Source organism: Lissotriton vulgaris, chromosome 9, assembly GCF_964263255.1.
Source record: "Lissotriton vulgaris chromosome 9, aLisVul1.2, whole genome shotgun sequence".
NCBI lineage: Eukaryota > Metazoa > Chordata > Amphibia > Caudata > Salamandridae > Lissotriton > Lissotriton vulgaris.
This window is the reverse complement of record NC_141697.1, coordinates 980,714,699-980,742,007: the sequence shown is the minus strand read 5'-3', so window position 1 is coordinate 980,742,007 and position 27,309 is coordinate 980,714,699. Positions and strand designations below refer to the sequence as shown.

The 27,309-nt window shown below is 44.7% G+C and overlaps 1 protein-coding gene across 1 annotated transcript in view; it reads right to left on the bottom strand.

Annotated features, from left to right (window-relative positions):
* ZMYND10 (zinc finger MYND-type containing 10) overlaps positions 1 to 25,548 on the bottom strand; it is a 317,696-nt gene extending 292,148 nt beyond the window's left edge. Inside the window, exons 1-2 of the mRNA XM_086936812.1 lie at positions 25,407 to 25,548; positions 14,044 to 14,152 (exon numbers count right to left, since the gene is read on the bottom strand). Coding sequence (XP_086792938.1) covers positions 14,044 to 14,152; positions 25,407 to 25,507 — 210 coding nt within the window. The 5' untranslated portion in view covers positions 25,508 to 25,548. The remainder of the gene's footprint in view (positions 1 to 14,043; positions 14,153 to 25,406) is intronic.
* Between the last annotated feature and the right edge of the window lie 1,761 nt (positions 25,549 to 27,309).

Below are 27,309 nucleotides of genomic sequence, written 5' to 3'. Positions count from 1 at the left end.
GTATGCTGACTGAGCACAGATTCCTGATTTGAGCTTCGATGGCACAGCTGTGCGGTCGCCGCTGCAAGGCGGGCCATGGCCCGGTTGAGCACCCGGGCATCCCTCCTGCGCGCAACCTCATGCTCCTCCTGCCTGGCAGATGAGTGGGTGATGGCAGTGGTCAGCCTGCCCAACCCTGCTGCCACCTCCTTGTTGCTGTCCACAACAGCCTGGAAACCCTTCACCAACTCCCCCATCTGCATGTTGTGCTGCAGGAGCTGGCGTTGGCAGGCCATGGTGGATCTGGCCTGTTGGCGCTGGATTTTTACCATTTGTCCCTCCAGGCCCAGGAACACACTGCCCTCCCGTGCTGGTGCAGCAGTGGTGGTGGTGGTGGCACGGCGTTGGGCACTGCTGCTTCCGGCCTGCTGACTGGGCTGGGGTGCCACTGGTGGGGGTGTGGTGCTGGCAGGTCCCTGAGCCCCTGCTCCCAGGACTGGTTGGACAGGTGGCAAGGCCACGATTGTGGCAGGAGCTGGTGTAGGCGGAATGATCTGCCTTGTAGGGGAGTTTTCGGGTGAAAATTGCAAGGGGGGTGTGCTGGACAGTACTGGGGAGTGCACTGGTTGGAAATCAATCACCAGGACTCCCTCCATTCCAAGCCCTGGGGTGTCTCCTTCCTCATCCTCATCCTCCTCCTCCTGGCCAGCCTGGCTGGTGCTCGGCCCTGCGACTGCAGTGTTTGACGTCGATGCTCCCTCTGCTGTCACAGTGGTGCCGCCTGATGGTGCCCCTAGGTACAAAGAAGCATTTGTAAACTGAGTGCCGATGTATTACAGTCAGTACAATTATGGCATTCCACATGTCCTTGCATCTCCTCACACCGTGTCACACTGTTTCCTGTCTTGTGATTCTGCACTGACATATTTGGCTAACTTCTGCTGACTACATGTACCATGATGCTTGTCTCTTGTATGTTGGTGACAGTACAGTGCTGGTGTTTGCCTATGCATTGTGTCTAATGGGGAGGTGTCTGGTAGGGTGTGTCATGATGCGCATGCTTCTTACCTGTAGCTGTGGCTCTCGCAGTGCTGTCCAGGGTCCCGATTCCTACGATGCTCTCCCTCTCGATGGTGCTGGAGACAATTTCCTCCAGCTCGGTGAGGGGTGGCGCCGGGTTCTTGCCTCCTCCGGTGTGTCCAGCCTGCCTTTGAAGGTCAGCCAGCTTCCTCTTCGTGAGGCTGCGGAGGTCGTAAAACCTTTTCTTCAGTTCCTCAATGGACCTGGGGGTGACACCAGCAGCATTGACCTTCTGGGCGATGTCGGCCCACAATCTCCTCTTGGTGCTGTCTGGCACGTTGAGGGACAGCTTGCCAAAGAGCTGGCGGTGCACCCTCACCACCTCCTCAACCAGCACCTGAAGTTCGGTGGTGGTGAACTTGGGCTTCCTCTTTTGGGAGGACTTCTGGCTTCCTGCCTGATCTGCCATTTTCTCCTGCTCAGTTTGCAACCTCCTTCTCCCACTGCTGCTAACTGTGTGTGTTGGGCTCAGGCAGGCTTTCCAGAAACTTCTAGAAACTTCTTAATTGGCTGCACCTGCCAGGGTTGCCACTCCCTGTTTGGGTGGGGGAGGGGGAGCCACCTCATTGGCTGAATCGCCTATTGCCGAATCGGCTTTTACCGATTCGGTAATATCCGATTCGGTAAAATCCGATTCGGTATTATCCGATTCGGTAAAAGCCGAATCGGTTCATGCAATGCATTCCTATGGGCTTTTTCGCCATGGGTCTATGATTGCCGATTCGGTTTTTACCGAATCGGCTTTTACCGAATCGGTATTCTCCGAATCGGAAATATCCGATTCGGTGGTAGCCGATTCGGTGATTTCCGATTCGTTGTTGGCCGATTCGGTAATTTCCGATTCGGACCGAGCTGAATCGGAACGTACCGAATCTCATTACCGATGCCGACCGAATCGGTATTCATTCGGTATTTTTTTCCTACATCTCGTTTTCCGATTTCAGAATACCGATTCGGCCCGCCTCGGTATTTTGAAATCGGAAAATCGCGTTTACCTACATCGGGCCCTTAGTCTTTTACAAAACAGCAATAAAATTCCTTAAAATAGGAAATGTAAAATCATTCAAATAGCCTAGCACTCTTCCTCATTTGACCATCTACATAACACATTCCCAGCAGGAAATGGGGAAAATTGCGGAATTCTTTATGTGCATTCCTTTCTTGATGTCCTCACTGAGCTAGGAGTCATTCTTTTGACTATTTTCTATCACAAATTCTAGGGGTGTACAACACTCAAATGTGACGTGGTCTACATAAAAATCAGCATATATATATATATATATATATATATATCAGTTGTTTTGCCAATAAATCGTCTTTGAGCAATCCCGGGCGTGCTGGAGTCTGTCTTGATTGAATGGCAGGCGTGTGGAGAAGATATTCATATAAATATTAAAAGAAAGAGTATTTGCTTAATTCTATGTTTAGTAATGCTTAAAGCAATTAAATGCTTAATGTTTTAATAATTGCTTAAAGACAATGTAAAGAAATTGTGATATAACTAGATCAGATACCATGCAACAAGCCATTCGTTTTACAATGTTTGTCAGTGGTACTCAAGGAAAACGTGTTCCAATTTGGGGAACATATGTACCAACAGACGAGAGGCGTCAGTATGGGGGCATCAATGGCCCCATCAATAGCCAATATATACATGGCAAAATTTGAATCTCTGAATATACATAATGAGATGGCACCATTCTATGAGTCTGTTTCCCATTGGTACCGGTTTATAGATGATATCTTTTTCATTTGGACCAATGGGGAACAGACTCTGCAGGAGTTCTTAGAATGGATAAACCTGGCAGATAGCAATCTCAGTTTCACTGCACATATAGATTCAGCCAAGGTGGAGGTTCTTGATATACATATAAAACATGTATCTAACCAACTGGAGTTTGACTTACAGACTAAGCCAACGGCAAGAAACACGTTGCTCCATTTCAGCAGCTACCACCCAAGGAGCCAAAAGGATGGCATACCTTTCTCTCAGTTTCTTAGGGTGCGTAGAAATTGTACCAACATTAAGGACTATGATGCCCAGTCCGAACAGATGAAACAAAAATTCATTACACGTGGCTACCCACACAGACTAGTACGTGAGGCATACAAACGAGCACGATACTTTGATCGAGACGTTTTATTCAACTCTAATAAACATCAAAAAGAACAAAAACTAGTATGTATCACCAAACACTCCCCTTTAAATGCCACAGTCAGACATATCATCAGTTCAAACTGGCATTTGTTAAATGTAGAACCTACCCAACCTAAATTATCAAAGCCAATGTTCGCGCATCGTCGCAACAAAAACTTAAAAGATCTAGTGGTAAGATCACGCTTTGAGGGATCTAACAATAAAATCCCATACATACAGAAATCATTTGAAGGTGGTAACGCGATCAAAGGAACCTCTAGATGTGGTACGTGTCAATCATGTGATGGTATCATATCAGGTGAAACTTTTACATTTAATCAAATTAAAATCCAAGCCAAGGAACTATGGACATGTAATACCAGTAACGTCGTTTATCTTTTACTATGTCCTTGTAACTTAGGTTATGTCGGAGAGACCTCAAGAACAATGAAACTCCGACTTACTGAACACAGGTCTGCTATTAAAACATGCAAACTGACAGCTCCTTTGGCATTGCATTTTTCTGAATTTCACCATTCCCTATCGCAGATTCGATGGCGGATCTTAGAAAAAATCCATACACCAAACAGTAATGGTGGAGACAAAATAAGAAAAAAGAGAGAGGTGTACTGGATCTTTTCTCTGAACACATTTACCCATGGTTTAAACAATGATTTACCATGGACAAATGCTATACTGTAGTAAACAGATAGGTCAAATGTGTTACCTTTTAATACGCTCAATAGACAAAATGAATATATACTCTAGTTCTCTATAGGATATTAATATAGGCTTTATATAAAAAACCATTCCCACAGAAAGGTCTGCATCACTGTCCAGGTACACCGTAAATATATAAAAAAAAAAAAAATGCTTTCCCTTTAAGATGCACGTGACCACAATTAAACCAATAGATGTAGGCGGTACATAAACCAATGCATGCCTGCGTTTTAGATTCTTGCCGAAAAAATCAGATACCGCCGGGATCTCCATGCTACCGGTCCGTGTTTTCAATACCAATCACGGTAAGCCACATACTATTTAAGCGCGTTAGAAGTCGGCTTACATTTTCTTTAAAATAATGCGAGTCGTGCTTGTGTTCCCTTTGTAGAAATAAAGACGCCGGGAACCGTTTGCAGCGGTTTACTTAAATTGACACTTAAACAGGTAAAAATAATGACTCTCGTAATGAGGCGGTTTATATCTAGTAGATCTTTTTTAAATGACGCGAGTTGCGTTTCCGTTTTCCCTTGTAGAAATAAAGACGCCGGGAACCTTTGGCAGCCGGTTTATTTGAACTAACAGTATTACAGGTAAAAATAATGACTCTTGTTATGAGGCGGAGTGTATCTAGGACTTTTCTTTATATAACTCATACAGAACAATAACACCCGCATGCGTTTTTTCCCTTGATATCTATAGTAAAGACGCTCACATCTGTGACGCCAAACCAACCGATTGATACGTGGCATATCCCAACAACTATACCGCTGGATATTTTTTTCAAAGATGGTAAGAAGGCCATTATCCGCGTTTAAAACTAGGACATAATATGCTCTAAACTTTAGTGGCTAAAAAAGCTAGCTAATAGATGGGACATTAATCTGATCACTCGATATAACCTAAGGCGCACCATACGTTTTCTTTAATATCTAGAGCAAAATTTTCAACTAAGGACGTTCTTTCTAACCAGCACCACCTGGCGCCTCACAGAAAAAATCACTGCAGAGTCGTTCTATACTTGGTAAGAAAACCACTGCATAGCAATATTTTGGGGGAAATACTAGATACTAACTAGGTAGCTATATGAGGAGTATACTACTGGCTAAGTATGACACATCAGTTATGTGTCGTTATCTAAATCAAGTTATAATTATCTAGAGAAAGCTTAGTCATTTTAAAAGAAAACGTGCAGCAGCATATAATAAATAAAACAGCATTAACTACGAGGTTGGATTACTGCAATGAATTTTGACCCTTTTTGCAGAGTCTAATATTTTTTATCCACTTTCAGGAAATTTAATCATCTGCTTCCATCTGTATAACGGCATAAACCCTCTTTTTACCAATATTTGATGTTAACCGTTATTACTAGTCCATCTAGGTAAGCATATATTAAAATGAAACGCTGAGTTGATTGTAAACTACCTTATATAGTTTCTTGCAATACTGAATATTCTAAATGAATCATACAATGTGATACATTGTTTAGACCATATAAAATGATTATGGGTAATTTAGGATAAACAATCCAAATGTCTGGCCAAGGTACTCATAATTCAGTATAAATATCTTTTGTTTTTCTTGTCTCTCCTACCTATACGTTTTTTCTTTCCCTATCATAGGTTTGTCTGTAAGTAAGTTTGCTTCAAAGATAATATACTCCTCAATATGAGGGTATCAAGATATAATACTTATAGTGAAAATATTAGGTGTTCAGAGATATGTTGTAATTATGTAAATAGGTGTGTATAGACTTGTATGTAGACATGTGTAACATATGTACAAATGATGTTTTCTTTTTCTCTTTGGCAAACTTGTACATCATTGCATAGCGGTATCATCCAATATGTGAAAAACACTAGCCTTGTCCATATAATGACATAACTTATATCATAAACTGTTTTTTGCCCTGTAAACATAGATTTGTAAAAATATTTTTCAATATGTTTTACAGAAATACGATGGTACAGTCCTGAGGAAGACACATCTGTGTCGAAACGCGTAGACAGGAAACCATCTTTTAATAGGGCGCACTGCGGGATGGCTGGCTGAACTGTCGGCTCCGCCGGGCGGACGCGGCAATACCGGCCCTTTCACCCGTTCCGTTAGCCGTTACACCCGATCACAGCGCAACATCGGATGTCGGAAGGTGTAGCCGACGTGATGGTGTAGCGGAGGTAGCTGCCAGAACGGCCCACAGCGAGTAAACAGCCGAAAAGCGAAAAAAACTGCCGGAGCTCGCTCAAAATGGCCGCTCCGTATGCTCGCCGGCAATGACGGAGAACTTCGCCTGCCCGACATTGAGAGACCCAGCGTGCAGGTGACGGGGAGGACTGGCGAGGTGGAGGACACTGCAGGGCCGCGACACCGCAATAACGAGCGGGTACGGCACGAAAAGCGATAGTTAACGGTGCGTTCCAGCAGATCCAAGATGGCGGCGGCGCTGGAACGCACGGGACCGGCGCTGTTGCCCACCCCTGGGGGAGGCGAAATTTGACCACAGCACACGGAGGCACACCAGCGGAAAGTGGACGGCAACCACACGAGGTGAGCCTGCCAAAGGATTGCTCCGGTTAATATCGAACCGCTGCCCCGCATGAATTGCGCGCCAAACAGCTCAACACACGCAGGAAGGGAGAGACAGGCACCGGTGGCACGGGAACACATCGAGATCCCCATGAGGCGCTAACAGCGCGAGCAGCACTCCACAGCCGGCCAGCACCCAGAGGGCAGGGAGGGAGCCTCCTACAGTCATCATCGCTACCTATCCCACGAGTGGGCAGCGACTTCAACGACGCTCCTGACCACAGCACAGGTCGATGAGCAGACGCACCTCGAGGTGGGGGGCCCAGACACCGGCGGGACAAACTACACGGACGGCCTGCGACTCGCACACGGCAGACCTCACCCCGCCTCGCCGACAGCGGAGCATGGGAAAACCGGACAAACAACAGTCCAAGCTCCCCTTTGAAGCAAGGAAGCAGCCCAAAAACGCGACGACCACTCCTGAAGTTGAAGGTGAAGGGGAATTGGCGGAAGGGTCAGCCATGGAATCGGTGCTCCGCGCAATCCAGCAAAGTCTGCAAGAAATGAACGGTAAACTTGACAATGTGGTGCAGAGGGTGGATAATATGGCGGCCACAATAGAACAACACGACGGGCGGCTAGTGGAGGCGGAACAACGTATCTCTGACATGGAGGATGAGAATAAAACCGCGGCGAAGAAGTACGAGGGGCTGGAGAAAACAGTGCAGATTTTGCGCGCGAAGGTGGAGGATCAGGAAGCGAGGTCCAGGCGGAACAACCTCCGAATCTCAGGCCTGCCGGAATCCACCAACACTGGAAAGATGGAAACCTATATCGAATCACTCTTGAAAGAAATATTTGGCGCGGACAAGTTATCACCGGTGTTCCTGATTGAAAGAGCTCATCGCTCCCTGGCACCTGTACCGAAACCGGGAGCTACCCCAAGAATGATCATAGCACGGACACTCAACTACAGGGACAGAGACGTAGTCCTTCGGCTCGCCAGGGAAATGGGCAAGATCACACATCAGGGGAACACTCTGGAGTTTTACCCCGACCATACCATGGCGGTGCAGCAGGCACGGAAAGAGTTCGCACCGATCAAGAAGAAACTACGCGACCTAGGCCTAGAGTACGCAATGCTGTACCCTGCTAAACTAAAAATCACAAACTTGGGCAAGCCGGTTATTTTGACATCAGTGCAGGCGGCTTATGATTTTATCAAGCAACAAGGGAAGCGACGGAAGGAACAGAACAGGACGGATTCTACCAGCGATGTGGAATAACAGAAGAGGCGAGCAGAATACCCGGATGCACCCCGGTACAGACGAGAGAATGCGCTGGACATCAGGTGAATCGGGACGGCCAGCGTCGACCTGCTCCGGGGAACTAGCCCGGAAACTGTGAGACTGAAAGGCCTGCGAACTTGATATCAAGACAAGAGAACCCAAGACGGACTACCACACAGTGAGTATGTGTAAGGCTGGTGTGCTCTGATGAACATACTGCAACACTGAATGGTCGATGGGCCACATGGCTGCATTGGCAATGACTATGACATTGGGGCCGCGAACACCGGCAGGCCTTTGTGCTAGACACTATTGCCAACACTGCCTCGAACTTATAGTGGCGAGTGACACTGGGGTACGACGACGCACATTGCTTAATGTTACTGGATGACTTACTCATCCCTTGAATGGCGAGTGAGGGAAAAAGGGTGAAAGGGATTACACACGACATTACAGCCGTTAGGGGCGTCTGCCCACGTCCACTACGTGGATGGAGATGTGTGTACCTGGCGACACCCCCGAGAGGGTGCGCCCCACACTGAGTTTTCGAAAGGAAGTTATGTTTGTTACGGGATGGCTTTGGCAAAGTTTGGGGGCTGAAGTGGGTGGGGGGGTAGAGAGGGGGAAGGGAATGTCCGAATCACAAACTCTGTGTCTGAGAAGCATGGCGAACTCCTTGACCGTACCAACACACACAGGTTCAAACCTCTGTTTCACTACTCGGGCGGCGACACACACCATGGGATCCACTATGTCCTGTACACTCGGTACCGTACAAGGCGGTCACACTTCGAGCGATATGCTCAGATGGGCTCAGGTATGAATGTCGAGAGTTAACACATTGGCTCTACTCACATGGAATGTCAGGGGGCTAGGCAATCCGAAAAAGATCAGACAAATGTTTGCCTATCTTGACAGGCTGCACGTAGATATAGTGTTCTTGCAGGAAACACATATGGGCCCCACACACGCACCTACCTTGGGTAACAGGTGGGCAGAATCGGTAACAAGCTCGAACTACTCAACTTACTCCAGAGGAGTTAGTATCCTCATACGTAAAGGGACCCATTTTGAAATCACAAGTGTGGACAGGGATTCAGAAGGTAGGAGTGTTATGGTGGAGGGAAAACTTAGGGGACAGAGGATCCTGCTACTGAACACTTATGGTCCCAACGTAGACGACCCTGGGTTCTACAGACGCCAATGGCTGAAAATTTCAGATAAAAATATAGAGCATGTGCTGTGGGGGGGCGATTTCAATGTAACGTTACAAGACCACCTAGACCGAGCGGCACACACCACTGAACACCATGGTAATGCACGACACATGCTGGGGGAGGCGATGGAGGACCTTCAACTGACTGACATTTGGAGGGATGGCAACCCGGGGATCACAGCTGCGACTCACATTAATGCAGCAAACAATAGTTGGGCGCGACTAGACTACTGGCTGGGTACACGAGAGGTGCTATCTTGGGTTAAACACGTTTCACATCCGCCCAGGACACTGTCAGATCACAACCCAGTTCTGCTGAAGATTGAGATCCCGCTGTACGAGCCACCGCCATTCACTTGGCGTTTTAATGCAGCGGCCTTGAAGGATCCACTATATGTCACCACTATACACGCAGCGATTGTAGACTACTTTGACATTAATGGCCCGACAACAGACGATCCAAGTCTGCTGTGGGAGGCGTTCAAGGCCACAATCAGGGGGGTATGCATCAGCACGTCCTCAGGCATACTAAAGGACATCAGACAACAACTTCGATCTCGCGAAGAGGCTATACAAGAGCAAGAGCGCATATACACACACACAGGGGACACTGCGGTACTGGGAAACATACAATCACTACTAACTGAACACAGACAGTTCGCAGCTGACGAACTCAGATATACCACAAAAAGGGCCACAGCCAGGCGCTACGGAGAGGGAGGTAGACCAGGTAAGGCACTAGCAGACAAGATTTGTTCGGGGCGGGCCCCTCAAAACATAACGGCCATCAGTAGGAGCACGGGGGAAAAGGTGACCGATATCAAGGAGGTCATAAGGGAATTTATGGCGCATTACAGCACCCTGTATGCGGCGCGACCCTCGCCCACACAAGAAGAGTTACTGGCATATATGGAGGATGTGGAGTTGGCATGGCTGTCCGATGGCCACAGGGCCTACTTAGCGCGGCCTGTCACGGTGGAAGAGGTTACTGACGCTATCAAGCGGTTGCCGAACAACAAAGCGCCAGGGCCTGACGGCTACGTATCAGAATTCTATAAGGAATTTGTAGATCTGCTCGCTCCCCATTTGGTGAGACTGTATGGCGCTTCACATGAGGCCCAGACACTGCCTGCATCCATGAGGGAAGCCCTGCTCATAGCTCTCCTAAAACCGGGTAAGGACGACGATAAATGCGACTCTTATCGCCCTCTGTCCTTACTGAATGTAGACACTAAAATAATCGCAAGTCTACTTGCTGAAAGGCTTAAACCACTTATGCCCCTCTTAATCAGACCAGACCAATCTGGGTTTATTCCTGACAGAGCCACAACACATAACACTCGCACCCTGTTCGCCCTGGCACACTACCTGTCCCCCGACACGAAAGCAGTGGCAGTGCTTCTTGACGCTGCCAAGGCGTTTGACACCATAGGCTGGTCTTTCATTCAGGCAATTCTGGTGCGCATGGGGTTCCCCCTGATGTTCCTTGGGTGGATATCAATGCTGTATACCAACCTTTCGGCAAGAATCCGCATAAATAGGCGTATCTCAGAACCAATTCCAATATGCAGAGGCACAAGGCAGGGCTGCCCGCTATCACCAATGCTTTTTGCACTGGTTCTGGAACCTTTGGCCTGTAAAATTAGGCAACACCATCACTACTCGGCCATACAGATGCCATCACGCCCCATTCACATATCGTTGTATGCCGACGACATGGTGCTCTATGTCAAGGAGCCAGCGCTCAACCTGAATCCACTAATGAGGGAGTACATTAAGTTCGGGACCCACTCAGGCTTACAAATAAACTGGGACAAATCACTTATCATAGCACTGACTGACAGCACGCGCCCTACGCCCCTAGATTACCCGCTCGAATGGCAGGACGACCCTACGAAGTACTTGGGAGTCTGGTTTCACAGGGACCCGGAGATTGTCATACGCACGAACTATGGGCGTGCTATAGCGACCTTGGAAGATAAAGTAAAACGCTGGAATAAACTCCCACTATCCCTAGCGGACCGGGCCGCCATAGTGAAAATGGTGCTCCTGCCCAAGTTTCTATACCTTTTCAATAACATCCCAATTAAGCCGCCGGCGGCAGTATTTCGACATATAAACACCTTGGTACTTAGTCTGCTCTGGGCCGGGAAGCAAGCTCGAATGGAGTTGCACACAATGACACTCCCATATGCGAAAGGGGGCTTCAAGGTGCCTGACTTTTATCTGTACTACTTATGCGCCCAGGCGCAATTCGCGCATTACTGGCACCACGAAGTTCCCTTCCTCACACATGTTGCGGTGGAGGCAGGAGACACGGATCCGATACCACTGGCGAACATATTATTGCACAAACGCCCCAGACTGCATGAACGAGACATTAACACTGTAGACGCCACTACGGAGGCATGGAGGCTGATGGGCAAGGCAGCTAACGCTCTCCCGCTATACGCTCCGGCTCTCCCGCTGGCCCACCACCCGCATATTTCCGTCACACACGAACAAGCAGGCATGAATCTGTTGAAATGGGCAGGTATAGACAAAATGGGTGACCTGTATCACAACGGGGTATTCCAACCTTTAGATGCATTGCAATACATAAGTAACCCCTCCCTACTATTCAAGTTTAACTATTATAGGCTGCAGAGGGCCCTACAGGAACATTACCCAGCACACCCGGAGGAACCGACGTCTCTAGCGCCCCTGCAACTCCTACTCACCACACCCACGGCATCACACCTAGTGTCCAAACTATACACGAGCTTACAGGGAGCGATAGGTGGGGGAACGGACAAAGCACGGCAGCGATGGAGTGAGGGCCTAGTGTCACCACTCACTGAGGAAGAATGGGCATCTGCTTGTATGCTGACTAACATGCTGACACCGAATGGAAACTTACGGCTGATACATTACAAATATCTACATCAAGTGTACTACACCCCTCACAAACTATTTAGGTATGGGTTACAGGAAGACTCAAGGTGCAAACGCTGTAAACAGGAGGGGGCGGACTTCATGCACCTCGCTTGGCATTGCCGTAAAGTGGCGGGCTACTGGGAACAAGTAATACAAACGTTGAACGTTATGTTGGGTACCTCCCTACTATGTGAAGCCAGGATTTGCCTCTTAGGTATCGAGCCACAGCTCAGAGCACGGAAGCGTAAGTTCTGCGCAGTAGCGCTATTGCTGGCTAAACGAAGGGTGTCCCTGCACTGGAACAGTAGCAGAAGCCCAGCACTTAAAAGCTGGTTGGAGGATATGGCGTACTGCCACGATACTCTGATCACATATGAAGAAGATCTCCCAGCCAGATCTAGGCCCAGGGACTATTGGGAATACTACAGAGATTATGTAACGCAGCACGAGGCAGAACGGGAGGTAAATGATGACAACTAGGGCCGAAATGTGAAGGGGGTTGTACTAATGAACACCAATAACGTGGTATGGATCGGGAGGGAGGATGCTGTGACACAGAACTTTTAATACCGATAGACACTACTGAGTTAAGTTAATGGACGGTTAATTTTAAGTACAGTTGGGAGAAAAGTATACCAAAAATGTAAGAACACTGGCATTGTGACGAATGACTGTAGCACTGGAAACTACCACTATGTTTGCATTGTAATACGCCGCCGGTCCTCGAGATGTCGGCTGATGGGCTGTGTAATATTTTTTTTTGTTTTATTTTCCAGCGAGCCCACTTGGGCATACACGCAATCAGCCGGCCATTGATGGTTGTAGGCGAAGCAAATGTATGGTGTTATCATATCTATTAAGTGCAAATAAACCTCTTACACCAAAAAAAAAAAAAAAACCATCTTTTAATTATATTCTAAATGTATTTGATAAATGTCTGAACTTATGCATTTGCTATAATGCTGAAACATTTTATCATGTATGTATATTAATGTACCAAATTTTTATTATTGAATTATGTTTTATAATAGTAATTAAAATGTATCCAATGTGCAAAAACGTTTGTTGATCACTTTTATTTTATTTTGTTTGGCAAATGCCATTGTTCATGTGCTAGTGTTTATTAGAGATTTGCCTGGGTATTATATTCACACAAAAAGAAATTGTGATATAATGCATTTTAAAAGGGAAAAAAGAGAACAAGCCTACATTTCCAAGGGATATATAAATAATTTTAAATGAGGAACAAATATTCAACTGTCCCAACTAGGCCTGGGCGGTAAATTCCGTTCCGCTCGCGGAATTTGGGTAATTTCGCGTTCCGCGGAGAACACGAAATTGCCCAAAATTCTGCGTTCCTTGGCTTCGCATTCTCAAAATGCGTGTTCGTGAGATGTTTCTCCCCGAGCATGCAAACAGCGATCGCGAACAGGAAAAAAGCATCGTGAGCAAGCAATTCCGCGTGTTCGCAGAATTTCTGCGTGTTCGGAGATTTTTTACCGATTCGCTGAACTTTGCGTAGCGCGACTACGCAAATTCCGCCCACCCCTAGTCCCAACAATGTAATTAAATAAAAAGTATATTGGTTATAAAACTGACAGACGTGTAGGCAGCCACCAGAGAGGAGACCTTGATTAATTAACATGTTTTTGTCACTCCCAATCCAAGCTTCGAAATTGAGTGGTTAAACTTGACACACAACTAAAAGACGATCTGCCAAACAAATTAGGTATCAATGGCTAATTGTTTGTTTCCAAAAGGCAGTTATTTTTAACCCAACTCAGATACATTATTCTGAAAATCTGTGGCAACCTTAAATATGTTTCAGTCTCTCGAATAGCTGATAAAAACAACATTGATTGATGTGAAATCTTAATGCATGTCAACAACAAAACTGCTTGTCACGAATGCAGAATTCCTAACAACTCATTGATGGCAGTGAAGCACATACAGCTCTGTGATTTTTTACAACACAAGTAATATCAAGAAAATATAGCATTACAGCAAAGCTAACAGTACAGCAGAACAACGCATGCTGTATATGTGCACAATCAGAAACTAAGGAATTCGAAATCAACTTTCACAATCCAAATCAGTGGATGTTTCAGGTGAGAGGCCGTGATCAATGTCAATGTGTCACTGAGCTCTGCCACAAGCGTGGGTATGTTTAGCGTTACCTTTTCATAAGTCACCAACAGCTCCTTAACATACTCATCCTGGGTCGCTGATGCATTCAAGATCGCCTGCATGTTCAGCTTCTCAATATATTCATGTTGCTTGAACCACCTGAAAAATTAGACGATAAATGTAACCTTTTTGTTCATATGCAGTGGAAATGATTAACCTGGAGTTCAAGAGACAACCAGATAATGACCAAGGGAAACATTACCCTTGCTTCTTCTACCACACTTAAGCAACCAGTGGATAAGGATTATGAAATGCTGCTATAAGCAATAATTACTGACCAACAAAAAAGTTTGAAAAAAGATCAAGAAAGTGGATTAATTGGAAACAGAGGTCCCACCATAGATTGTTACACAGATCACTTACATCATTTTAGTAGGGGACAGTTCCGACTTTGAGTAGAAATGCCCCATTGCACATACAATGGTTGCAAAGTCCTTTTTAAGGGTCTTAACATGATTGAAAAGAAGCTTTCCTATAGGGAGGCAGGACAATTGTGCTCACAGGTTCACATATGCTAGCATCAGTCTCATTATCAAACCCATTTCCCCAAGATAAAGCAGTCACTATCTGTTCAGCGAAGCCACGACACGTAAATACGGTGAGGGGAATCAGGCCAGTAAGACACTGGCTAATATGCTTTGTATACCCAGGACCCATGATTACGTAGTGGAGCTTGTAGATAGAACGTTTGGAAAGTCACACATCTCCAACTTCTATACTCACCATGATGACTTCCATTTATTCTCAACTATACTAGACAAACTCCGCAATGCTTACCATAGGCTCTAGATACATACCTTGATACTGTACAACTTCTATAGCTTGACCACGCCCATCGCTTATCTTAGTCTCACCTTTCACTGAAGAGGAGGTGCTACTAGTGATAGGCAGCCTCTCAAATAATAAGTCACCTAGTTTAGAAGGACTCAGGACCTCATTTTACAAAGAATACGCCACTCTACTGATCTCCCAGCTGTTATCTATGTTTCAAGCTTCCCCGGAAGCTCAAGATTTGCCACATTGCTTCGTGAAGTGGTAATCGTCACAATATTTAAACCTGGTAAACCCACGAACCAATGAGACTCTTACAGGCCAATTTCCATGATAAACGTGGACAACAAAATTTTGGCCACACTCATCTCCAACTGACATAGTCCGTCCAGACCAGTCGGGCTTCGTGCCCAATTGTTCCACGGCACACAATCTCGGTACACTGTTTGCAGTCATGCATAGAGTGCAGCCTGGCGGCAGTCGCCTCCTTACTAGAAGCCACTAACGCATTCTATTCTTTAGAATGCTCCTTTTGATTTACCCTCCTTTGGCGCCTGGGATTGAGCACTTGATTTGGGAACCTTATCCATCTGTACCTCCCTAACTGCTTGGCTGCGCTGCGCTTAAATGGGATGATATCAGATCTGTTGTGTTAAATGCCAATCAAATTTAAAAAAGATAAAGCAGTCAAACACACAGGATTTCACTGTCCAATTACTTCCTAATCCAAAAACAAGTACAGCAGGAGACTGAATATTTTTTGTGAACTAAAATCATTTCGAGAAACATTCTGCAACCTTGTATTAAACAAGTCCATGGAGACAATGTAACGCTTTGAGCATCAAACTGGCTGCCTTTTAGGGGAAACCTTGTGGTGACTAACAGTGTCTCAGTCCTGATGTGTAATGTGTACTCTAATATTAGCTAAATCCATATGTTTCTGATTATACATTAATGCCCTGGTAGACATGTTGAACAAGGAGAAGGATAATAAGGCCCCGAAGATTGCTCAGAGTAAAGTACCTATATTGATGCTTGCTGGCGACACCCTCCTGCTCTCTAAGTCACCAATGGGCATGCAAAATATTCTTGATAGCTTTGGCACTTTCTGCAGCAACAGAGGGCTAGAATGTAAGATTCAGAAGACCAAATACATGGTATTCAATGCCCTAAACTCTACAAGCCCCAATCCCTGCCTGAACGCCCCCACTTGAGAGGGTATCTGTCTTCCAATATTTAGTATTTAGCATAACTGAAAACATGGATTGGTCAGCACATATATTAAAAATGAGCTTTAAGTTAGTACAGACATCCGTGGGGTTGCTAGAGTGCCTAGAAACTTCTTCTGCAAACCCATCAACCCCACTGTTGATATTTATAAAGTGCAAGCTAGGGGTGTCACCATGTATGGTCCGGACCTTTGGGGGCACTGATCAATGAAAAACATAACCAAAATTGAAAATATTTAGGCAATTACTTGGACTCCCCCCTAGTATCCCACTTGTTCTACTCTGACTGGACTTGGGCATCAGACCAGTTGCAGAATAAATAGGACTTAGACTACTAACCTTTTGGCAACACATTTGGGCTACTCCAAAATTGATTGCATACAGGTCTGAGTTAAAAGAGGTATTGGGTCTCCCCAGGGCATGGAAATAACCCTGGCTTACATACATTATGGACACACTCCAGAGCATTGGAAATAAGAACATGTGAGTGACCCCACAGTGTCACGCCCTGTAACATCTAGGAATGAATTTGTCAGGACCTTTAGGGGAGAAAAACTTGCTCTCCTCCAAGGGAGCTCAGTACTAGGCTCTCTAACAGTAATCTTTAGAGGAATCAAAGACTATTATAATTCTGAGCCTTTCCTAGATGAAGTCCAGCCAGCTCTAGCCAGGAAACTGTATGTCAAATTTAGGCATGTGTCGCTCCCCCCGAGCTCTTTTTTAAAAAAAATGGGTATGCACAGTTTCTTTAGGGTGCCCAGCTTGTGGGTATGCTGAGGAAACAGAGCTTCATGCATTCGTTTTCTGTCCTGGTTACAAAAATGTTTTATCTAGTTGGTTGTTACAGCTGTGCAAAAATCTGGGGACCGCCCATTGTGCAGAAACATTTAGGCTTCTGAAATACGATACCAAACATCCGATTGTATTTGCTGTTTCAAGATTCCTGTTCTCTATGTGGTCCACGCGCAAGTTATTCTTGGGCTTTAGTACTCACATTTAAGCTAAACTACTGTACTTTCTGGGGAAGGCCCAGGTTAGTCGTGGTGGGCGCTTGATTGTTCTAGCAGCAAAGGCTAAGTGGACCTTCTATAATAAATTGCACTGTATGGAATTCTCCTACAAATGATGAAAAGATCCAGTCTGCCTGGTTTAATAGGGGGAAAGGAACTCAAATGGGCAGGAATTCTATGTAGAGGAGGGAGTAGAACAATTGGACCTTTTACTATAAGAATATAATTGCACCTTAGATATAATTGCTGCAAAGGTTCCAAAGATACCGTTCCTTTTTTTTAACTGAGCTTTTTAATAAACTGGATCTTATTAATTAAATTAAGGGAATATTGAATACCTGGTTTTATATTTTTTTTATCTGAATGTATATTATGTTTGTATAGGCAGTGCCGAGACGAAGAAGCCCCTACTGAGGTGTACATACATGTCTCAGAAAATCAGGCGTTAGAAATTCTGCTGCTTGACTATGAGCTGTGAAGAGCACTGCCCAACAAAGGGAGTCAACCATACACTACTTCCTTTCCTTTCTAATTTCGAAGCACATAACGAGTCCCACACCCTCAGACATTCTCCATCTGTGCAAAAACTGCTTTGAACCATCGGATAGTAGACTGTGTATACATTAAACAAGTACCAGTTTTAGGATTTAGTTATTCCCAGATAAGCATGGACTAGGCACCCAACATGGCGGATCCCCTTTAGCCCAGTTTTTAGGATTTTGGAGGGTTTGTGGAGGGGCGAAAGGTGTCGAGTAGAGTGGGTGCAGTAAATGTATTAAAAATAGCTCACAGTGTTCCAAGGAACCTTTATTGACTGGACACTTTGCTATGGTTAAAAGACAAGACTACAAGAGTCTTGGCTGGCAGGGGGAATTCGACCTGCTGCAGTTCAGTCTGTGTAGTGACAAGTGTGGGTGATTAATAGGTCAACATGTTTCACGCCTACAAACTCCTTGTGGATGTGTGGCGTTTCTTCAGGACCGGTTGAGAAAACCTTATCTACTCTTTGATGTAGGTGACGGTCAAAGGTGTTTCCGAAATTGCACCGTCCCTATTGAAAGGATTCAAGGTAACCCCGGGGGGGGGGGGGGGGGGGGGCAAGCATAGAAAGCAGGATGGTCTATCCTTCTAGCGACTCTTTGGGGAGGTGGACTGAGACTTCAGCCAGGATATCCACAATTAGAAAGAAATTGTCTCTTGACTGTCTGGTCCTTAATATTCCTGCCACTATATCGAAAAAGACTGCTTCGTAGTATGTTTTAAAATGGGGGAGAGCCAGCCCACCTTGATTTACAGAAAGTTGTACCGCCGAGAGCTTAACTCTTGAAGCTTTTTTATTCCAAATAAATCTACTCATCATAGAATCAAGTTCCTTAAAAAAGGCATGTTGACTTTTATTGGTATATTACTAAAAAGAAATAAAACCAAAGGGAGTATGTTCATCTTAATCAATGCAACTCTACCAATCAAAGTCAGGGGCAAGGAGTCCCATTGTTCCAGCATGTTCTTAATTTTGTTCTTCATCTTAATATAGTTCAACCCAAAAAGATCTTGATAGTCTCTAGTCACATAAATTCCTAGATATCTTATTGGATTGCGTTATTCTGCTTGAGACTGAAGGTGTAGTGGTAGAAAATCTAAATTGGAATTTAAAATAAGGACTTCCGTTTTCTTCTCATTGATCTTATATCCCCCAATCTTTTCGTTTTCCTTAAGCTCTTTCATAAGATGTAGAATATTTTCTTTTTCCGAAGCTAAATACAGAACAATATCATCGGCAAATAATTTTAACTTGGACATTCCGCCAATAGGGGGTATTATTGCTTCATTGTTCCTTATTTTTATCACCGTCGGTTCAATGAAGAAGGTAAAAAGCAGGGGAGATAGAGGGCAACCTTGCCTAGTCCCGCGATTTATTTTAATCTTCCCTGCTTGCCTGGTGTTAACTATAACCTGAGCTGATGCCCCTTCATAAATGTTCTGTAACATACTAATAATCGGGGCCGGGAATCCAAAACAACTTAAGGCAAAAAATAACGCTGACCAGTTAACTAAATCAAATGCTTTTTCTGCATCGATCATTAAAATACATACAGAAGTAGAATTGATATTAAAAAAATCTAAGGCCTGTATCAAATATTCTGTGTTCGCTGCCATTGATCTACCAGCTATAAACCCTGTCTGATCTTGATGGATTACTTCCTGTGCTGAAGACACAAATCTTTGGGCCCAGATTTTCATAAAAACCTTATAGTCCGAATTCAGTAGACTGATTGGTCTATAAGAATTTACCTCCTCTGGATTCTTATCTTTTTTGACAAAGCTGATAATTGTAGATTCTTTAAACTCAGAGGGAACCTTCCACCTCTTCTGATATAGTTAAATAAATTTTTCAAGGGACCCTCCAGTTCCTTTAAAAATACCTTATAAAATTCAATCGGGAACCCGTCCACGCCTGATACTTTTGCCCCTGCTGTTGTTTTTATGCTATTTTGAATTTCCAGTATGCTTATTTCACTGCTTAATTGATTCATATCTAAACTTTCGAAATATTCCTTGATCAATGTTCCCTCCACCTGAATATCTGTGGAGTATATTCTCTCGTAATGATCAAGGAATACTTTCGCAATTCCTTCACTCCGGGTCTCTATTCCACCCAGAGGATCTTGAATTTTTAGAATGATGGAAGATTCTTGTTTTTTTCTAATTGAATTAGCCAAAAGCTTTCCCATCAATTGACTATCCTCATAGAGCCTTTGCTGAAAGGCCTTCGAGCTATTTATCTCTTCTAGGGGGAAGAAATCCCTAAGCAATGATTTCGCTTCTTCCCATTTATTGGGCATTCGATTAAGTTTTAGCGCATATTCCTTCTCAGTGGCACTTTGAAGGACGGCAATTTGTTCCTTACGAACATTTGCCTTGTTGCAGGTAAATGCTATCATTTGCCCCCGGGCTGCTGCTTTAAATGCTCCCCATATAGAAAACGGCTCCGCTGAATCTTTGTTAACTAAGAAAAATTCCTTCATCCATTCTTTGAAGCCCTCCACCCACTCCGTGTTCTGTAAAAGGGTACGATCCATCTGCCACCTGGGGCGTTCCCTTTTTGTACCCTCTAACATCAGTTCCACTTCAATCCTCCCATGGTCTGAAAAGGGGTTGCAACCTATCCATGCATTGCCAATTTGAAGAGACCTGGAAGTTAAAAAAAATCTATTCTAGAGGCAGTGTGAAATCTATTAGAATAGCAAGTGTAGGACTCTGTATTGGGATTTAAGGAAGCGCCATGAGTCCCGCAGTTGGTATTCTGTCGTAAAAGCTTCCAAGACCCCTTTTGTTTTTGGTTTTAGTTGCTTCTTGTTCTTGTTAGAAGTATCCCTTTTTAAATCTTGGATATAATTAAAATCGCCTCCTATCACAATTTGTCCTGGAGTGCCCCTCAAGATTTCACTAATTTCATTCAGGGCTGAAATGTCATCGAGTATTGGGCCATAGTAATTTACAAAGTTTAATACTTTCCCCAACAGTTTTACTGCTGCCCAGAGCCATCTGCCTTTAGAATCTCTTTGCACCTGCATGACTTCCCAAGGAAGATTCCTTGCGAAATAGATAGCAACTCCCCTCTGGGCAACCCCAGCTGAGGAGAAAAACCCATACGAGAAGTATCTTGGCAAAAATAACTTTGGAGAATTGGTCTTCAAGTGTGTTTCCTGTAAGAAGACCACCTGGGGATTCAGGGCCATTGCCCATTTCAAAAGTGAGACGTATTTCTGTTTATTCAATAGCCCATTTGCATTAATGGACAGGATTTTACATAAATCAAATCTCATCTCTTCTTTTGTAGAAATGTATATCTAATCTGCACCAACCAGAGTTGAAAGTCAAAGTAGCAACCCTACTGTACATGTCTTTTTTTACTGCTTTCCACCCCCCCCCCTAACCACCCCCAGGGATGCGGGAGCCCTCCCCTTCCTGTCCACGCAGCCCCCATCCCTCCCTCCACTTCTTCTTCGGGTGTCCTCTTCTTACACCCTGGTGTGACTCAGTAACCCAGAGCCCCCACCTCTGATATTCTATTTTTACCTAATGAGGAGAAAGAATAAGATAAATAAATCATACCTATTATATCAACTTCAAGTTCTAAATCCAGATTCCTTCCATTTTACCTTCCCCTTCTTTTTCTCCCCTGCCTTCCGAGCTAAGCCCTTGCAGATCTCATTGAGAAGAGTTTGAGCCTCCTCTAAGTCGGTAAACAGAAAAAAATTTCCTTTAACAAGAACCTTCAACTTTGATTGTTGCGCAATCGAAGCCTGGGCGCCGTTAGCTTTGAATAGCTGCAAGAGTTTTACAAATTCTTTCCTTCTTCTGGCCGCTGCTGCTGTCATGTCCATAACTATTCTACATTTTGCCGTCTCAGAAACATTGAACTGGCGTTGTTGATATGCCCTAGAGAGGATTCGTTCTTTTATCCTGAAGTCAGCAAAGTTCAGTAAGATAGTTCTTGGAAATGGAGAGTTCGCAAAAGTACTGAGCTGGTACTCTATGGGCCTTTGTGATCGTCAAGTCTCCTTCGAACTCTGGAAGAACTACCTTTTGAATAAAGGAGTTAGCCCACTGTACTGTGTCAGAGCCTTCTGTCCCTTCCGGGACCCCCACAATTCTCAGATTCGACCTGCGAGAGTGGTTTTCCAACTCCTCGAGTTTGTTTTCCATGGAGATCCGCTTCTTAGTGGCCTCTCTAGTTGCTCCTGAAACCAGTCCCATTTGATCCTCCAGAGCCAAAATCCTGGACTCCGCCTCCACTACTCTATTAGGGAGTGATACGGTTAACTCCTCGAGCTTGTCCATTCTAGCATGAAGGGCAGCTAGCTCCACTTGCTGATTGTTTTTAATTTCGCGGATCTAGTCGAGAATTAAATTAAGCATCTCGCGAATATCTAGCTGATATCTCTCTTCAGATCTCTTTTCAGAACCAGATAGGCTAGTGTTGAATCCTGCCGTTCCTTCGGTTCCGGGAGTTATAACTTGCGAGAATTCTCCCTCATTTACTGTCCCATCTACTGTGGAAAGCGTAGTTTGAGGTAAGGTTTCAATCATGCCGGGATCTGTGACAGATATAGTCAGGGACGCTGCCATAGAGGTAGTGGAGTTTCGAGGTGGTTGTTCCGAAGGGGGGGGGAAGTGTTTTTGGAGTTGTTTTTTTTGCAAACAGTGGAAAATCTTTCACTTCCTTCCCTCCAGCACCCCCCCCCCCCCAACACCGCTCTTTCTCTTCTCCTCATCTGCCTGGGGCTCTGCCAGGACAGGAACCAAAGAAGTTTTAGGGGTTTTAGGGGCTTGAAGTTGAAGATCCGCCTTAGAATGAGGTAGAGCATCTACGATATTGTTATCATCTATGTTACCCCCCTCTACTACTGTCTTTCGCTGATCATCTTGTAGAGAAACCGAGAGGGGGAGTGATTCGTCCTCTGATGACTCAGGTGTGGAATCTTCCAGAGCAGAGTTCTCAACCCTATTTTCATCTCTATTCCTGTCTTTGGCAGCCTTGCACTCAGCCTTCCTGGATAAGGCAAGGCGAGTTTTGGCTTTCTGTCTTGCAGCTGCTTCCACTCTACTGAGCTTTACTGTATCATCACCCTCCTTCTGTGGATTACCCATTTTTTTTTTTCCCAGAAGAGTTATATATTTTTTTCTCCTTATTTTTTTTTTTTTCCAGGCCAACTTTGTGAGTCTCTGTTCGAAGAACAAAAACTGTCTCGCTGTGTCCTAATATCTGTAAAAGGTTACTGGCGGTAAGAACAACTTGGATAGACAGCCGTAGGCAGAGTTTCCCGCTACCTTCTTTTCAGAGGCCTCCTGGCTTTTACAACAGGCTTTCACAACAGCACTAGCGTCTTTCCCCCTTTCCACCAGCCTGCCCCCGCCAGCTCCAGAAAGGCTTTGCAAATTCTCCTGACAACCACACACCAGAAAAGAGAAGCCGCTAGCATAGCGAGCCTACCTCACAGAGACCATCCGAATCAGCAGTTCTTTGTCTCGGGTACTCAAACAAAGGCAGGCTCGAAGGCAGGGCTCAGAGCGTTATTCCATAAGAATGCGGTTGCAGTTTGCAGTTTGCAAAAGCGTTTCACCATCCGGCTCTTTTTCCTCAAGGAGCCTCACGGAGTACACGGGCAGCAGCCTGCTAGCCTGTTAGTGATTTCACGAATATTCACGGGCAAACAAGCGAAGGCGTGGCTTGGAGGCAGGGCTCGGAGCGTTATTCCGTAAGACCGCTTTCTGCCCTTAATGCGGTTGCGGTTTGCAAAGCCTGCAGTTATCATGCAGCAACCTGTAAGCGTTTCACCTCTCCTTCATCACGGAGCACACGGGCATCAGCTTGTTAGCGTTTCCCCATCATGTTTTCTTTCTCGCGGAGCACACGGGGCTTCACGAAGCCTCTCGTAGTACACGGCAGCAGCCTGTCAGCGTTTCACCTTCACATCACAGAGGCGGAGCCATTGGGTCACTAGTCACGGGAGACTACGCAGAGACGTGTAACTCTGCAGCCTTCATCCGTCCTCCAGTTCTTACCCAGATTTCTCTTGGTATATCATATTGTCCTTGTTATTTTTACACATATTATCATAAGAGGTCTCTTCTAGAAGCACAGGAGAGGCATCTCTTATATTGCCACAGAAAATATTCTATTATACCACAATGGAAATCATGGGAGTCGCTGGGAAAATTAAAATACCCCCTACTTAGAACCACATGGCTCTACATAAAAGAAGCAGTGGAGAGGTGTGTAGCAGCGGCCAGGGCGACTAACTCAGGAGTGCCTCAGGGGCCAGGCTCACGGTTCGATCACTGGCGGCAGCTCAGCTCAGCACCATGTGACTCTGGGCACTAGTTCACTTAATCCCACCCGACGGCCCCCAGCACCTTGAGACCTAAGGGGTGAGTAGTTTGCGTTTTACAAATACTGGGTTTGGATTTAGAATTTACTCGTGCAGTCCCAACCCGTTCTTAGAAGATACAATAGAAAGTTTTGTCCGAGCAATGGTTTTTTTCTTCCTTTCCCTCCTTTTCTCCTTTCCAACTGTGTTCACTTATTTTCTGTTTTCCATTGTTTCTTCCATCCTTCTTTAACTATGATTTCTTTTTCTTCGTATTTTCTTTTACCTTCTTTATCACTCTCATTCCATAGGCCTTCCAATTATTGTCTTTGCTTTGCATTTGTACACCATTTACCTTTTGCTGACCATATTTGGTTCCGTTGCCACATTTTGCCCCCTACCTACTGCTGTGCTAGGTATCTTTTTTTCTTGCAGTGTTGTTTATTAGCTATTGCTTTTGTCTTGTTACCTGCAAATCACAGATAATAGTTAAGAATGGCCATGAGGAACCATTTCTTGTAACTAGGAGCACCCCTGCTTAAGCTTGTATAGCGGATGCTTCACTACACCCTTGACTGGAGTCTAAAGTGACCCCTTAAGGGTGATCTTGATGGCGACCTTTTTGCAACCATTAAGGCGCAGGACCTCTACTGAAATAATTTTGGAATACTACGGTGCAGGGCCTTTTCCGAAATAACGTTTTACATTAAACTTAGAACTAGCCAGAAACATTCTGATCGCTTAACAATCATTTTTGCAGATGGCTGTTCTTGCGTTTCTACCGCATTTTGTCTAATTGAATTAAATGTGCTTATCCATTTTACTCTAGAAAGATTTTGTATACGTGGTCTCTGGAAAGTTTATCAATTGATGATATGCATAAAGTAGGAAAAAGTCAGTTTCATTGAAAACGGCGCACTAATCTAGCGCTAAAAGGCAACCCCTGACAAACTGCTGCGTGTTCCTGCAAAACTATAGGCAGGAAAAGAAATCAACTGTAGTCGAATTGCGGTCTCAAATGCTAGCTTTTCAGCTGGCCAAGATATGCAAGCAGGTGAAAGCAATTTTACCGCAGCATGTGAATGTTTTCCCTAACATCAAGATGTTTAAACACCCAGAAGTAAATCAGACCATGGTGAGCACAAGCCCAAAAAGTAATTTACATATGGTCTCATAAAGTATAATGCTGCGTTGTGTATATATATATATATATATATATATATATATATATATATATATATATATATATATATATATATATATATATATATATATATATATATATATATATATATATATATATATATATATATATATATATATATATATATAACGTTGTGTGGCTAACTGTCCTAAAATATTTGTGACTGTATATAGAAAATTGCATTTTCAGGAAGGGCTGACTGCTTTCCGCGCGCCCCTTCCTTTATATGTCGTCGTTGTCAACCTCGCCTCCTCATCTCCTTACCCTGGACTTCCGACATCCCGCAGCGTGCTGTTTTCCAGACTCTGCACCATCCCTTCTGCTTCTCCTAGGAGCAGCACGGTTCCTTGGGTCTCAGGCTCCATCGGCGAAAGTTAAAGCAGGTTTCTTCAACAACTGTACCAGATAGACGCTGTCACCATGGAAACAAAAATTCGATGTCAATGCGTTTACGTAACACACTCTGTGAACCTGCACGCTGTTTTTTCTAAGGGTGACAAGACGGCCATTTTAGGGCCAGGCAGCCGATGCTTTTCTGCCACTTGCCTCTCTTCTCGCTCTCCGTACAACTTCTTTGTCGTAAACAAAAAATCAGATGTAAATTCTGTGCCTAATCTCAAAATGGCGCCACTACACGACCTTTTTGGTTTCCGTGCATATCTAGAATTGAACTGCACACGTTTCCGTGTGCATAACGATGAAGGAGCAAGCAGGCATGCATCAGTGAACGCTACTGTTTTTTTTAAAACAAAAGCTGCATTATTTCCAATCATTTCTACGGCGCCTATATTGCAGGAGTGTACTCAGAGCTTTAAGAGGGCTGGGTCTGAGCACCGGCAGTTTTTAAAGGGGGCCTCTGTCGTACATGTTAGTATGTTTTCCATGTTTACTGTACAGCGTCACACCTCATCACCATGGTAACACATTTTGTATATAGGTGACGTCACTCCTATACCGGTGACAGATGACAGCTGATACCTGTTAATGCTGGTTGTTATCCCGCTACCGCGGGTCCTTGTTGATAATAAACTTATATATTCATACACCTTTCTCCCTGCGTTATTGGCGTATGCTACAATTGGCGACGAGGGTGCTTTCAACGAGGGCCGGCGGAAACATTGAGGTCGGCGATGATTGACGATCGTGACCATATGGATAAGTAAATGCGGGAGAGAAGATAAGGCATAACGGAGTGAGTACGATGAAGATGCAAGCGTTGCGGACTAAAAGAATATTAATGAGGAGCGCTTTGTGACTGGAGACACTTTTTCTCGGCACCGCGTGAATTTGATAAGTTTGTGTTCAAGTCTACAATTGAAGCAGTGAAGGGAGCTGTGTGAAGCGTTTGCGAGCATCGGAGTGAGTTATCAGGCAGCTGTGTTGGAGACAAAGCTGAAGGAAGCATTTCTTAACCGGCGCTTCGTGACATCCAGCTGAGACGTCAGTCAATTACCTCAGCTGAGTCGCGTGAAGCATGCCGGTAGTGCCTTGTGATTGGCTGCACGTCACCAACGTAAACAACGTGCGGCCATCTTTGAAGTTTTCCTGTCAGGGAAACGCGTAAAGGAATAACACGAAGCGCACTCTGAGGGGAACAGTGCGCATCAGTGAAATCGATCGAAAGGAAACGTTCAGTTTTACAAGTAAGCCACACAGGTATATCGGAGCAAATATAAAGCAATCTTCAGTCGGTGCATTGGAAAATAAAAAATAAAAAAAACGTCAGTAAGGCGAAAAAGTGAATAAATAAGCATGGCAGAGTGCAACAACATATGTGCCCCTCCTAGATTCCTGGATGAACCAGGAAAACCCACTATGAAGTGGAAGAAGTGGGTAAGGGCATTCGAAAACTACATCATTTCTATTGATGGAAAAGCATTTGATGCTGAAAGAAAATGTTCCTTGTTGTTTGGACTATTAGGTAAAGCAGGGCAAGACATCTTTGACAGTTTACCTGAGTATGAGAGCCCACCAGGAACATTCATACCACTAAATGAATATCAGGAAGCGTTAAAAAGATTAGAAAGGCAATTTGATGAAGAAAATAATATAATGGTTGCCAGACATAAGTTTGCTCAAAGGAAGCAACAGGAAGGGGAGTCTGTAGAGGACTATGTTGCATGCTTAAGAGTCTTAGCTGTAGAATGCGAATATGAAGAAATGACTG